Raw genomic sequence first — 12802 nt, 5'->3', positions numbered from 1 at the left:
CTGCTCCCGCAACAGCTGAGGCGGATCTGCAGCTTGATTACAGCACACAGCAGACTCCAACATAATTGATGACCTAATTGAAAAGCGGGAGGAGAGAGAGAGAGAAAGAGACGCTCCAATGAGAAAAGTTTACTTGTTCTCCGACTGAACAGTTCCCCCCTCCGTCCCCCCTAACACAGCTGAGGGCATTGATGTGAACGCAAGTCGCTTTCAGTTTTTTACGCGCACTTCTTTCCCCCCTCATCTCTCACCCTCACACACGGAGCACCTAATCCACCTTCGCACCTTTAGTTTTTTTTTTTTTTTAAGAGCGCGGTTTGTGTTTTCTTTTTCTTTTCTCCAGCAAATAAAAAAAAAAACCTTCTCTTTAATGAATGACTGTGTGTACTCCCGAACCGAACTCTGATAGCTCGTCCGCGCGACCTCACCTCGGCACATCATCTCCGCTGAAGTTCAGACGCCACCGGGACTTTTCACCGCAGCTTCAGACGCACTTCTTACAGGGGGGGAAATATCACTCGACCTGATTTTTCTGCCTCGCCACAGCCGAAGCGACCTTCAACATGAGTCTGAAAGCTGACTCTGAGCCTAATAACAACGTTTCCATCGAGGAGGAGGTGAGTCTGACTCAAGTTTTTTTTTATTCTGCTTCTTAAGTTTTTCGGTTCTACCTGGTCATATTGTAGCTTCCGGCCGCAAAATTCAGCCTCCTTCTAAAGCTTCAGAGTTTTAGCTCCTCACTGCGGTGCTGAAGCAGACAAGAGAGGGGGGGGGGAAAGAGCCAAATTAAAGGGACGTGACGGATTCATGGCGTCTATAGTGTCGGAATACTGTTTTCATTCTTATAATAATAATTTTGAAAATCTGAGTTGGTGTGTTTAACCTTCATAGCTCTTGTAATTTTGAATCATTTTCTTTTAAAATACTGTCAATTTTTTTCTTCAGGTTTTGGTGAATAAATTAAATTCCTAAATTAGCTCTGTTTTCCAGAATTTTTTTATTTGCTTTACTTCCAGTGTTTAATTGTTTTTTTTTGTTTTTCTTTTATACTATCACATACTTTGCAAATTCAATACTTTTTTATATATATATTTAAGCTTTTTTTTAATCAGACCTGTATTTAATACTCCTATAAATGTATTTAAAAATTTGTCTAAGTCATTTTAAAATATATCTGTCTTTTATTAAAAATAAAATCTGACCTTTGGAGTCTTCAGACCTTTGTTTTTTTTTCCCTAACAGGTGTATCTAATAAATGGCAGTAATCCTATAGTTCTTGGATGATTAAATGATTTTTCTGGCGATGAGCCTTTTAAAGCTGCCATTCTTCTCTCTGTGTGGCCAGCAGCTTTATTTCCTCTTAATGGCTCCTCATGGAGACGCTCTAAAGGAAGCAGCGGGCCTTATGTTGGTCCTCCTTTTGTTCCCATTATCCCATGACAAAGCCTTGTTTGGCCACTTGACTTTTCTCTTTTCTTACTCCTAATTTGCCTTGAAATCCCCTTCCACCCCCGTCGTATTTAGCAACAAATGGACTTGACTAAATCTTGGTGGGAGGGGAACAGATATTAAATGCTGCTGTAATATCCACCCCCTCAAAATATTTTGAGTTTTTAAATCATTTTTAGATTTTATTCCAACTGTTCAGTTTCAGATTTGCAGCTGCTCACTCATTGCTGTGGGATAAATCGAGACATCTTTACTGTGTTTGATCCTTGCAGAGCTGGTGTTAATCTGCTGTATACATTGACATGCACAAAAAAAAGGGCTCAGACTTGCTGCTGTGCAGCACCTGAAAAATGTCGGGAGAGCCGACAGGGCCGGGACCGCTGGTCAGAGGAAGGAAATGGTGTCATGCTGTGCGCTGTTGTCCAACGCTGTTCCTCTGGCTGCTCCATTGTACTTCAGGCCTCCCCGCCGACCGAGAACTAATGGGCCTCCCTGTTTATACGCCGGAATAAAGACACTGAATGTCCAGTCAAGGGGTATCTGTTGTTTCCTTCAGGCAGGATCAAAGATTCCCCTATTTTTAAATGGCTGCCTCTGATCAGCTTAGATTGCTGGAGAAACACAACTTCAGATTTTAAAATTTGTTAGTGAAAAGTATTTTAGATAATTTTCAAATCTGCCCAATTAAGCTAATATGTTCTGACATTCTCCTATGACTTGGTGACAGCCGAGGGGTGTTTGGCTATGAAGGCTTTCTATTGATGAACAAAAAAGATGTCAAGATTCATCTTTCCCAATACTATTATTTTTACCTTCCATATCTTTGGTTAATTTAAGAAATGCTGGAATGTGTCTTCAAGGATTTCTAGGCATTAATGGCTCCATATGCCATTTATACTTCCAGCTGATGCAGACTAATACGCCATTTTTGTTACTTCCTAAAGCATTTTTTTCTTATAAAGCAACATGTCTAATTCCATTTTCGTCTTTAGTGTTTTGTCAAATCTGTCACAGCTTTTGCACTGACTGCAAAGAGCTGAAGCAATGCCACAAAACTCTAAATGGGATCCTCAATTGAATAAATGGAACTGAATGAATCTGAAACTGAGCTGTGAGGATCGATGAAACTTGAGGGGGATTTTTACTTTATTTTTTTCAAAGGGGTTCAGAAAAACCAAAGGAGAAATGTCAATGTGAGGAATGTGGATGGGAAAGGTTGTTTATATTATCGGTACTGTTTGTTAAATTCTGAAAATTACACTGTTCAAAAGACGAACTGCATGCATCTGTTTTTGTGATGTCGAGGATGACTAGATTCTTTTTTTGTTTTTTCCTGTTTGCAGGTACGAACTCTGTTTGTCAGCGGCCTACCGGTTGACATCAAACCACGGGAACTTTACCTCCTTTTCAGACCTTTTAAGGCAAGTTGCAGCCCATATATTTCCAAGGATGGTCTACTGATTTTTTTTTTTAACTCAAGCTTTTCAGTGTGTAAATGGAATAAAGTTGATTTGTCATCCTCTTTAAAAAAAAAAAAAGGAAAAACATCAAGAGTAGCTGCTGTTTGCCTGCTGCTGGAGCAGTCATGGAAAGTGGTTGTGAAGGGATTATCTGTGCTGAGGCAGACTTTTAGTATTTAGGAAGCATTTGTCATCTGAATTGCAGGTTAATTTCTTTTTAAGCCCCTCTTCATTTCACCATAATACATAAACCATCCAGCGCTCTGCTCCTGGAGGAAGATCTCTGTGCAGCTATAGTCCCTCCATTAATAGAGGACCACATATTTGCATATATAAAAATGAGGCCACATCATTGTTAATCTATTAGTTGCTGGGGTTTTTTCCCGTCCTGTTCCATAAACACCCCCCCTCCTCCCACCGTTGTCCTAACGAAGCAAACTGGAAGTGGTGTCCCTCGCACATGGATGGTCCTGTGGAATGTGTAAATGAGTAGCTCTCCCGATTGGCCAAGCTGCTCTCTGTGACCCAGCTCTCACACAAGCAGGGAAATTTAGATATACACTCCAAACATTTGCACATTGTGAAACCACTGGAGTTTTTTCAGTTGGTTGTAGCTTTTCTTTTTGGTTTATCTTTTTATTTCAACACAAGGCAAACGCAGCTCGGCGTTGGCAAGTTGCTTCAATCAGGTCTGGGGAGGGAAACAAAAAAAGCTCGACAGCTTTTCAAGATGGTGTTTTCCTTGTTTATTGGAGGCCATTTTAGTTTTGGATTCTTGCCACAGATTGCGATGGAAAGTTTGGTTGTAAATCTGAATCAGGAGTGAATCATACTTTGTATGATCTTTGCCTTGTCAGCTACTCCTGCTGTTTTTTAAAATTGTAGACTAGTGTATTGAATATATCCTGGCATGTTTTTTGACAAGCATCACTACAGATGTGAAGTGCAGTTTTTTGATGGATCTGATGGCGTCCAGGCAGATTTGGTCTTCATGTAGTGAATCGTTTTATGCCTGACCTCCTTCATGTGACTTCATGGTGGATAATTGGCTATCTTTTTTTCCTGCAGGGTTATGAAGGGTCACTGATTAAGTTAACATCAAAACAGGTGAGGTGGTCTCAATCAGTCCTCTGGATGACTTCCAGACTGATTTATTCTTAATGGCTTTACAATTGACTTAATATTATTACTTTGCCAGATTTTAAAATGCATGTTTGTGGCGAGTCGTTGCATAAGTGGGCGCTTCTTTTGTCTTCCAGCCTGTCGGGTTTGTAACTTTTGACAGTCGCTCTGGAGCCGAAGCTGCAAAAAACGCTCTGAATGTAAGTTTTCATTCACCGATTTCATTTCTTTAAGAGTTTCACAGTTCCCCGTCCCCCTGTTTTTTCCATCTTCTACGTGTGTTGTGCTAACCTTTTTTTTGTTTAAACCCACAAATGTTTGGGACTTGATTGTGAGCAACATCATCTCGCTCTCTGAAATCTCTCAAAGCCAACCCGTTTTGTCTCTTACAATTCAATGGCAGGGCCATTTTTGGAAAGAGGCCAGAATCCCGTAGCCTTACGGTAGTTTACTTTGACCTTGATACACATCCTTCTTAGTCTGATAATAGCTTTCCTCAGTTTTGCATATCACTGCTTTACTGTAATACCTGTCTCATAGCCACATGTAGTTACTTGGACACATCTTTGGTAGTGTAACCTCTTATTTTTTTTGTCACTCGATAGCCCACATTGGCAGTATCTAACACTTCTCTCTCATAGCTTAGCATTCGTTATGAGCATCACCTCTTAGACACACCAGCAGAGGCACACATACACACACAACACATACACCAAAATACTACTCACCTGCATGTGGGCACAATGCTTAGGGCACAAAACACAAAAGCAGGGTTAGACCACCTAAAGGAAATTCCACTCTGTCTCGCTGTCGGCCCCTTCTCCTCGTCTCCTTCTCCTCCTGGCTCGCGCAGAGGCTGCACTCATCCGCCAGTCACCTCTGCTCTCGATTTGTCGTCACGAGGAAAAGGAGATGCAAGTGTGTCGAAATGCCAGAAGTGCATCCTTCAGATGGTGTTTTGACATCCTTTGTCGGAGGCTTGAAAGATGCACCCTGAGCATTGAAACACTGCTTTCAGGAAGGGGTGGGGTCCCGGCGAGACTGCTTAAACTAAGCCCCCCATGAACTCAGCTCGCCTCCCTTACGATCATATGTCCTCCTCCTCCATCTCTCCTCTCAGGGTATCCGTTTTGATCCCGAAAGTCCCCAGACCCTGCGCTTAGAGTTTGCTAAAGCCAACACGAAGATGGCAAAGAGTAAGCTGATGGCCACACCGAACCCCACAAATATCCACCCTGCTCTAGGAGCACACTTCATTGCACGGGACCCATGTAAGTTGTACGGCTTCACTACTCTAGGCCCTCATCCACACTCACCTTGTCAGTGCTCAGTGGCCCTTGTTGTCCTCTTTTTAAGACAAACAGATGTTATGGGATTAACTTCCATGGTTTGGGAGGGGTACGACAGGTTTTCTAACCAATTAAAGGACTAACTCACCTTCACGTGCATGTGTCATCTCGATTCTTCAGCCAGTTCCTTTTTGCTTCTGTACAGCGAGGGAAATTCCACTTGCAGGTTTTAGTCAGCAGTGACGTCTCTGCTCTCTTTGCCCGAACATCTGGTTGATTCATTAGTTTGAGGACTGATGGTAGTTGACAAGTGATGAGCTTCATTAAAGTCAGATCCCTCCTGGATAAATTTACTGTTGTGGTGTGGCAGATTGCCTTAAGTGAGGGTTTGTGGGGAGACTGAAGCTGGCTTATAAAAACAGTAAATCTTAGATACTTTACTCAACAGTTTTGGTACATTTAAAAAATTTACTTCCAAGTTTGTTTAAAAAGAGAGATTTATGTTTTTAGTGCACCAAAGAATAACCACTACTATGTAAATGACATAAAATGGTTAATTTGCCTTAAAGCTGCAGGATGATGCAACTTATTTTTTTTACACATTTGTAAAAATTATTTTGTGACGCATGAGACGGATAATCTGTGGGAAAAAATCCAAAAACATCCAAACAGAGCCAGGAGGAGGTCTTGGCACTGTTAATCATGCTTGTATACACGTTCCACATCCTCAATCCTGATGGTCTGTCATGAATGCTAGATCTAGTTAGCATGGCCGCCAATAACAGAAGATGAGCGGTTTTCCTGGAATGGTAAGTTGTTTTTCTGCCCTCAGCACAGTTAGAAGCACTTGCATGAGTGTGATTGATGGCGCCAGGACCCTCTGCCTGGCTCTGATTGGGTTTTTTTTTTTTTTATCGACAGCTGTGAATTTCTTCAGGTGACAATAGTAGCACTGGGAGCATTTTTCCCCCATAGGTTTGATCTCATACTGCCACAACAAAGTTTTAACAAATATGTGAATGTATATATATTTTTTTTCTCCATAAGTTTCATATTGCTGCAGCTTTAAGAATGCATTTTCAGCAGTACAGATGATGGCATTTCAGTACCAGTGACCAGACCTGTAACAGACACCAGACTTACTAGGTTATACTTTGATGGTGTATTTGGTCATCAGCATCCACTGATTTTTAACAAGCATTCATAGTTTGAGCAAATGCAGCAGCACAGTCAGCTTGTCTACTACCGTCCTGTACTCCCCCAGATGATCTGACAGGGGCAGCACTGATCCCAGCATCACCAGATGCCTGGACTCCATACCCGCTCTACACCACAGAGCTGACTCCAGGCCTCCCACACGCAGCCTTCACCTACCCGGCAGCTGCTGCCGCTGCCGCAGCGCTCCACGCCCAGGTGAGGGAGCAACCGGTGTGTTTCTCTTCTTCTTAAACTAACCTTCTGCACTCTGAAACTACGGTGGGGGTCGTATAGTTGATGTTGAAGTAGAAATTTTAAAGCGATTGGCACTAAATTGTCTATAATCCAAATAGGCTCTGCAAGTTTTTGCCCACTGGGGTGGAGCCCGGTGTAGATATGAGCCAGAAAACTTTGTGGAAGTTCAAACGATGGGTGATACTCACTGGTCACTTTATTAGACATCTACCTAGTGCCAGGTTGGGTCGCCTTTTTCATAGACTGTTTGAAGCACTCCCTTTAAAATTTTGGTCCATAGATTTGTCAATTGGAAATCCACCATCATGTTGTATACCAAATGTTTTATAATAAATTGATATCTGACTGTAAGCGCCGTGAACTTTATGTTCATGAACCTGCTTAAAGTGACTTAAACTGTTTATATTATGGTTTTGGAAATGGCCATCAGAAGACGGGTACACTTTGGACAAAAAGGTATCAGCAGAAATACTTGGGTTGGCTGTGGCATTTAAGCAGTTTTCAGTTAGAGTCAATTGTACAATCTTAATGTTGGGACTTGACTATTGACCAGTTTGAGTCTGAATTGTAGCCGTTTCCTGTTCTTGGCAAACCATCAGATTTACTAAGTTAAATATCTTGGTTGTAATAAGTCTTTGTTTGAGTTGATGTCTATTCTCTGACATCAAGGCATCTGCAAATTTCTGAAACTGCCAGACCATTCTGATACCCTGAGATGGTTCTGTGTTAGACCACCAGCAGATCAACTCTTCCTTCAGTGCTCAGATCAGCTCTTTCTGATGCTTGATTTTAACTTCGTCATCTTTACCACAACTCGGTCTCTAAAAGCATTTAGTCTCTGCGGTGTAATTTGGCAGTTGTGCTGACAAGAAATTAAATGGTGTATCCAGTAAAGTGGTTGTGTAATATCATTTTCTGAAGTGCAGAAAGGTTTCTTGCAATCCAGTTGAATTTGAATTCCTTCATGCTTTTATTTTTTTAAATCTGGAACACTCTGTGGACATACAACTTATTTTCCTTTAGCAGAGCTCTGCACATACCCACCTTATCAACTGAGCAGTTAAAAAAAAGGTGTGCTTCCTGATCTAAAAGTACAGTTTTCTTGGAATACAAAACAAAAATATTTGTACCTAAAAAGTAGTTTTACCTTTAAACTCAAGTGGCATTTCATTTGTTTGGACAAGCCAGCAACTAGGATCTTATTCTTGCAGTAAAATAAGCTCATTACATGTGTGAAAAAAGCTACATAGCATTATGTCATCCTGACACACAACAGCTACCAATAAAGGAATGGGCAGGACTTGCAACAATAGCAATGGAAAATATTTCTCATGTTGGGTCATTCAGAGTTCACTGCCAGCTAGCTTCCTCCAGGGTAGTGCTGCTCTACCCTGGAGTCAAAACCCATTTCGCCTGACTCCAGAGGCAGAGGAATGTCGGGTATTTGACTCGGAGAAATCGTCAGACTTGTTGATCTTCTCTGAAGGTGCCAACTAACTGTCCACCTTCTAGTTGGAGCAGAAGCTGACTGGGTAGCTGCACTTCTAATTGGATTCTGATGAAAGATCCTTAAAGTGCTCTGGTCTCGCCAAACGCTCCTCTACTAACTCCTTCCCATAATACTGTTACTTAAAGATAAAGGTCTGTAAATGGCTTCTAAAGGTGTTATTAAATCTGCCGGGTTGTTTAGTGGTAGTGAAGGAGGAAAGTGAGTCGAGGCCACGCGCTATTGATGGGTTTATTGGAACATAAATATGTCAGACACACAGAGGTTCAGTTCTCCACGTTTCCATGCTGGTAATTGCTTGGACAATTGTCCTTGTTAAGCAGCTACACATTCCCATGGCTTCAGAGAGCTGGGTTTAAAGGGGCAGTCCCCTGTTTTTGTGTCTTTTCAAAGGCTGATTTATTTATTTTTTTTAAGCATTTCTGCAGGAATTGGAACTAAAGCTTGGTTTTGGTCTGGTGTACATGACTTTGTCTGTGTTTCTTTAGATGCGCTGGTACCCTACTCCCTCTGAGACTTCCCAGCCTGGATGGAAGTCCCGGCAGTTTTGTTAGATATTTAGTGAGTAATCTCTTTGTTTTTTTTATTATTATTATTAGGGGGAGTTTTTTTTCAGAGCAGTCCCCTGAGTTCTTTACTAACCAGATGTAAAAAAAAAATAAATAAAATTGGAAATGCAATATTCAACTGACCCAGTGTTAAAACGTTATTTGGTGTAACGACAAAGTAGAACCTGAAGTAATATTTTGAGCTCTGCTCAGAAATCCATATAATTACTGGATCTTGGTCCAAAAAATGTATTAAGGAAAATCTTAAAGCCTATTGCATTTTCCAATAACTTATAACTTTCTTCAAAATAAATAGTGAAGTTAATTTAAAGTATTTCAATCTAAATTGAGTTGCTACATTTACCATGCAGATGTTTCAAGCATTTTCTTAGCAGCACTTGCAGTGAAAACCCACAATTCAGTCTCTCAATTTTCAATACTACAGGAGACCTTAACCATGTTTTATTCAGACCTCAGCCTACTATAGTACTGTGTACAGAATCGCAGTATAGTCCCTGGGCTTGCATTGTGAATTACAATGCATTGTGGCATGGAAGCATTGGTTGCTTTAAATTGGCCTCCAGCTTGTCTCATTGTTGCCTTTGGTGTCTACTTCCATTTATGAATACTCCATCGATTCTCCTTTGGGGTTTAGGTCGGGTGGGCTAGCATGGACAAGCGCCATAGCCTGCATCAAAATGAAACGATCGCCATAAAACTGTAGACAAAGTGTTTTCCTGTCAGATGGCTCCTGCAACTTTGGACTTGATAAAACACAGCAGAGCAGTAATGGACGACATGGCTCCCCAAATCAACTGGGAACGTCGCATTTGGATTCTCTGCTCTTTAGATTTGAAGACCATGTTTGCATACCCTTGTGGAGGGCTTCCATGATTGTGCTATACAGTTGTCTGAGAAACTGAATTTTGAGTTTTTATTTGGCTGTAAGCCATACTTAAAGTTGAAGTAAATGCTTCAAATATCACCAATCTGTTTGCTGAATTGAATTAAACTCTTCAATATATGAAATATGCCTGTATTTCCTAAAACGGATCTGCTGTGCTACTGCTACCTAAACATTACTCTTTATTTTAAATGGTAAAGTAGTAATTGGTGTAGATTTGGTGCACAGGAGTATTTGCAGCAGTAGGAAGGAAACTGGACGTATAAAGTGTAATTTTAGTTACTGTGGGAGAATATAACTCTGGTTTGAACTTTTTTTCCTTTGTCAGATGCTTTATTTAGATAATGCTACTTTGATCAATGTTTATGGAGGACTGTTTTCCTTTTAATCATTTTGAAAGTACTTCAGTGACTAACCCACTGTCATGAATGTTTGGAGCCAATATTAAACACTTCCAGATAATGGAAAAGTGGAGTGACTGGATTTTATTCATTGTTTTGTTACCAAAAAGTGTAATCCCCCCAGCCCTCCAATAATGGCTTGGTGTTTGTTTTTTGTTTTTTTAATGGTTGGAGTTGACTGAGAACACGCAGAAAACCCCAAAAATATATTTTATTGGCTGTTTTGTCTTCTAGACTTGGGGTTTTTTTGCTCCAGGTATTAGACCCATCCCCCAGTCATTTTAAAAAGAATCAGGTCACACATTTTTGAATCTTTTAACCTTTAGGTACTAGCGGAGCTCCAATTGCCACTGTTTAAAATACCAGACCGGTTGATTCTTGACCTGTGAAACATCTGGAACTGCATATAAATATAAATGAAGTTTAGATGTGGTAGGTGGGTCTGTTGGCTGGTCCCCTCACAACAGGGCAAAAGGAGACAGTAGCTGATTTTTTTTTCTTTTTTTCTCCTAGACTTTTGTGGCAGCATGAGATCTGCAGATGGGTTTCACATAAAAATATTGGTCAATCACCCAAAGTTGAGGAAAGTGGGGGGATTTGATTGGTACACCCCTATTAGATTCACAAGTGTTGAAACTGAAAATGGAGCTGGTCAGGGTTCCTAAAAAATGCAGTAACCCTTATGTGTAACTGGAAGCCAATTTCATGAGGTAAAGTTATAAAAGCCCCACAAAATGGACATTGTTTATTGAACTAATGATCTAATTGAACTGTGGAGACTAGCCACCCTGCAATACATTTTCTACCTTCAAGTGTCTTATGATTTTTTTTTCTATCCCTTTCAGATATTTTGGAGCCTTTTTTATTGTCCAAACTTTTGACCACATCCAAATTTTGTTACCCAATCTCAAGAATCGTCAAGCTATCAAAATATTTTTTTCTCTTGTAAATGTTCGGATGCATCAAATATACCCCACCAAACTTGGTTCACAACTTAAGACTGTGGTATTAATCAACTGGCTTCAGTTTTGATGTGTAACTATTTCTTTTTCCTGATTCATTGTAACAAAACACTCTTTGATCTGAGTTTTTTTTTTTTTTTTTTTCCTTCCAGTTCACTAACGTTTGTTTCCCCTGTGCTTTTCAGGCCTCTGGGAACTATACCTTCCTCCACCTGAAGTGAGGTTTGCCATGCTCTTCGTTTAATTTAATCCCATTTATTTAATGGACAAATGTGCGTTATTATAAACAGTATTTATATCTCCTTCCAGTTGTCTCTGGGGGGAGTTGGAGTTAAAACAATCTTGCTGTCGACAATCTGAACTTATCCTTGGCAACTACTTCGGTACCGTTAGCACTTCAGAATAACGTAGAACTCATGCAAAACCCAGTCAGACTCCATGGATCCTACCTGCTGAGGAAAACTGAAGTTACTGTTAAGCTCATCCTTCCATGGGTTGCCACTGCTCCTGGGAGGTTTAGAGGTGTTAAATCATTGCATGTTAGTCTTTTTGGCATGAACTTAGAGCGCAGATTCCTGTGTATCCTAATTTTCTTAGTGTTTGTGTTGCCATTTGGCCTAGACAGCAAAACGTTTTGTTTTTCTTCCTGTAGATCCTTGGTCTCTTACCTCTGTGTAAGCTAGGCTGTTGTGTAAATGGCTTATCTCGCATGGACCCTGTGAATGCATCCCTTCGTTTGAACAATCCTTGGCCTCTTTATCAGTGTGTGTCATTATTTGAGCAAAGGAAAGTGCAAAATTTTTTTTGTACTTTTTTGCGTAATGTATATTTATGCATTTTTGTGCAACTAAATAATGAACTATATAAGTTGGATGTTTAGTCGTCTCTTGTGTTTTTCGATCCTACATCCTGTTGAAGTAGTTAAAGTGCAATTTGTTTAAAGGGGACGTTGGAATTGGCTTGTGCCATTCTGCTAAAATGCGATTGTTTTACGGCAATCTTTCAGAATGTGAAACTGGACTAAAAATGTAAATGGTTGCTTTTTTTGGAAGGGGAGGGTTTGAGGGGGGTGGGGGGATGTTGAAATGTTTAGCAGGATTAGAGTGAAGGAATTTAGTTTGTGGTTTAGATAATGTTTGTCCTTGTATCTGCTGTGCATAAGATGTAAAAAAAAAAAAAAAAAAAAAATCCCATCTTATGAATAAAAAGTGAATGCATTCTTCTGTTTGGCATCTGTCATTTCTTTGCTGCATGTCGCTGACTAATCAAAGCTAAAACAGTCGGTCTACGGCAACTTCAACAACAAAAATAACCAGGAAGTGTCCAGCCATCAGATGTTTGCGTGAATTATTGATGCAAACTTTTCATTTGTAATGCATCACTGCATTGGCGTCTCTTTGCATCATTTGTGGCGCTGACCTCCACACTCTGCCCTCTCCTGTTCTGGGAAGATGCTCTGCTCAACCAACCATGCTGCGTCCTCCAGGGACTCGACTGTACTGTGTAACCAGCTGCCTCGTCCACACCGTGCTGGTGGTTAAACTAAACATGGCTAAGTTTTAATGTGCATACATTTTAGAGTACAATTTAGCATCTGGAATATCAAAGCTGATTTTAACCAGTTGGATCAACCAGCTCATTAAAGCTTTTGGCAAGAATGATTTTAGAAAATGAAGTGATGTGCACATGATGTAACTAAAGTTGTGAG

General features: G+C 40.5%; 1 protein-coding gene across 8 annotated transcripts; it reads left to right on the top strand.

Annotated features, from left to right (window-relative positions):
- The first annotated feature begins 214 nt into the window (after window positions 1–214).
- Window positions 215–12315, top strand: LOC106960641 (RNA binding protein, mRNA processing factor 2). Of its 8 annotated transcripts, none has more exons than XM_015053842.1 (9): window positions 215–617; window positions 2793–2870; window positions 3978–4016; window positions 4169–4231; window positions 5152–5302; window positions 6585–6748; window positions 8768–8840; window positions 11280–11311; window positions 11404–11464. In XM_015053842.1, exons 1-7 carry the CDS (start codon window positions 564–566, stop codon window positions 8831–8833), a joined length of 615 nt encoding a protein of 204 aa, XP_014909328.1. In that variant the 5' UTR covers window positions 215–563; the 3' UTR covers window positions 8834–8840; window positions 11280–11311; window positions 11404–11464. The 8 variants fall into 8 exon arrangements, with proteins under 8 accessions (XP_014909328.1, XP_014909327.1, XP_014909324.1 ...); XM_015053841.1 differs by having other exon boundaries at window positions 11280–11316; window positions 11404–11456; XM_015053838.1 differs by lacking the exon at window positions 8768–8840 and having other exon boundaries at window positions 6585–6733; window positions 11404–12315.
- The last annotated feature ends 487 nt before the right edge of the window (window positions 12316–12802 follow it).

The sequence above is a fragment of the Poecilia latipinna genome, unplaced genomic scaffold, assembly GCF_001443285.1.
Source record: "Poecilia latipinna isolate Pla-1442-1.1 unplaced genomic scaffold, P_latipinna-1.0 Scaffold1205, whole genome shotgun sequence".
NCBI lineage: Eukaryota > Metazoa > Chordata > Actinopteri > Cyprinodontiformes > Poeciliidae > Poecilia > Poecilia latipinna.
Note: the sequence above shows the minus strand (reverse complement) of the source record. Positions and strands in the feature narration are given on the sequence as shown.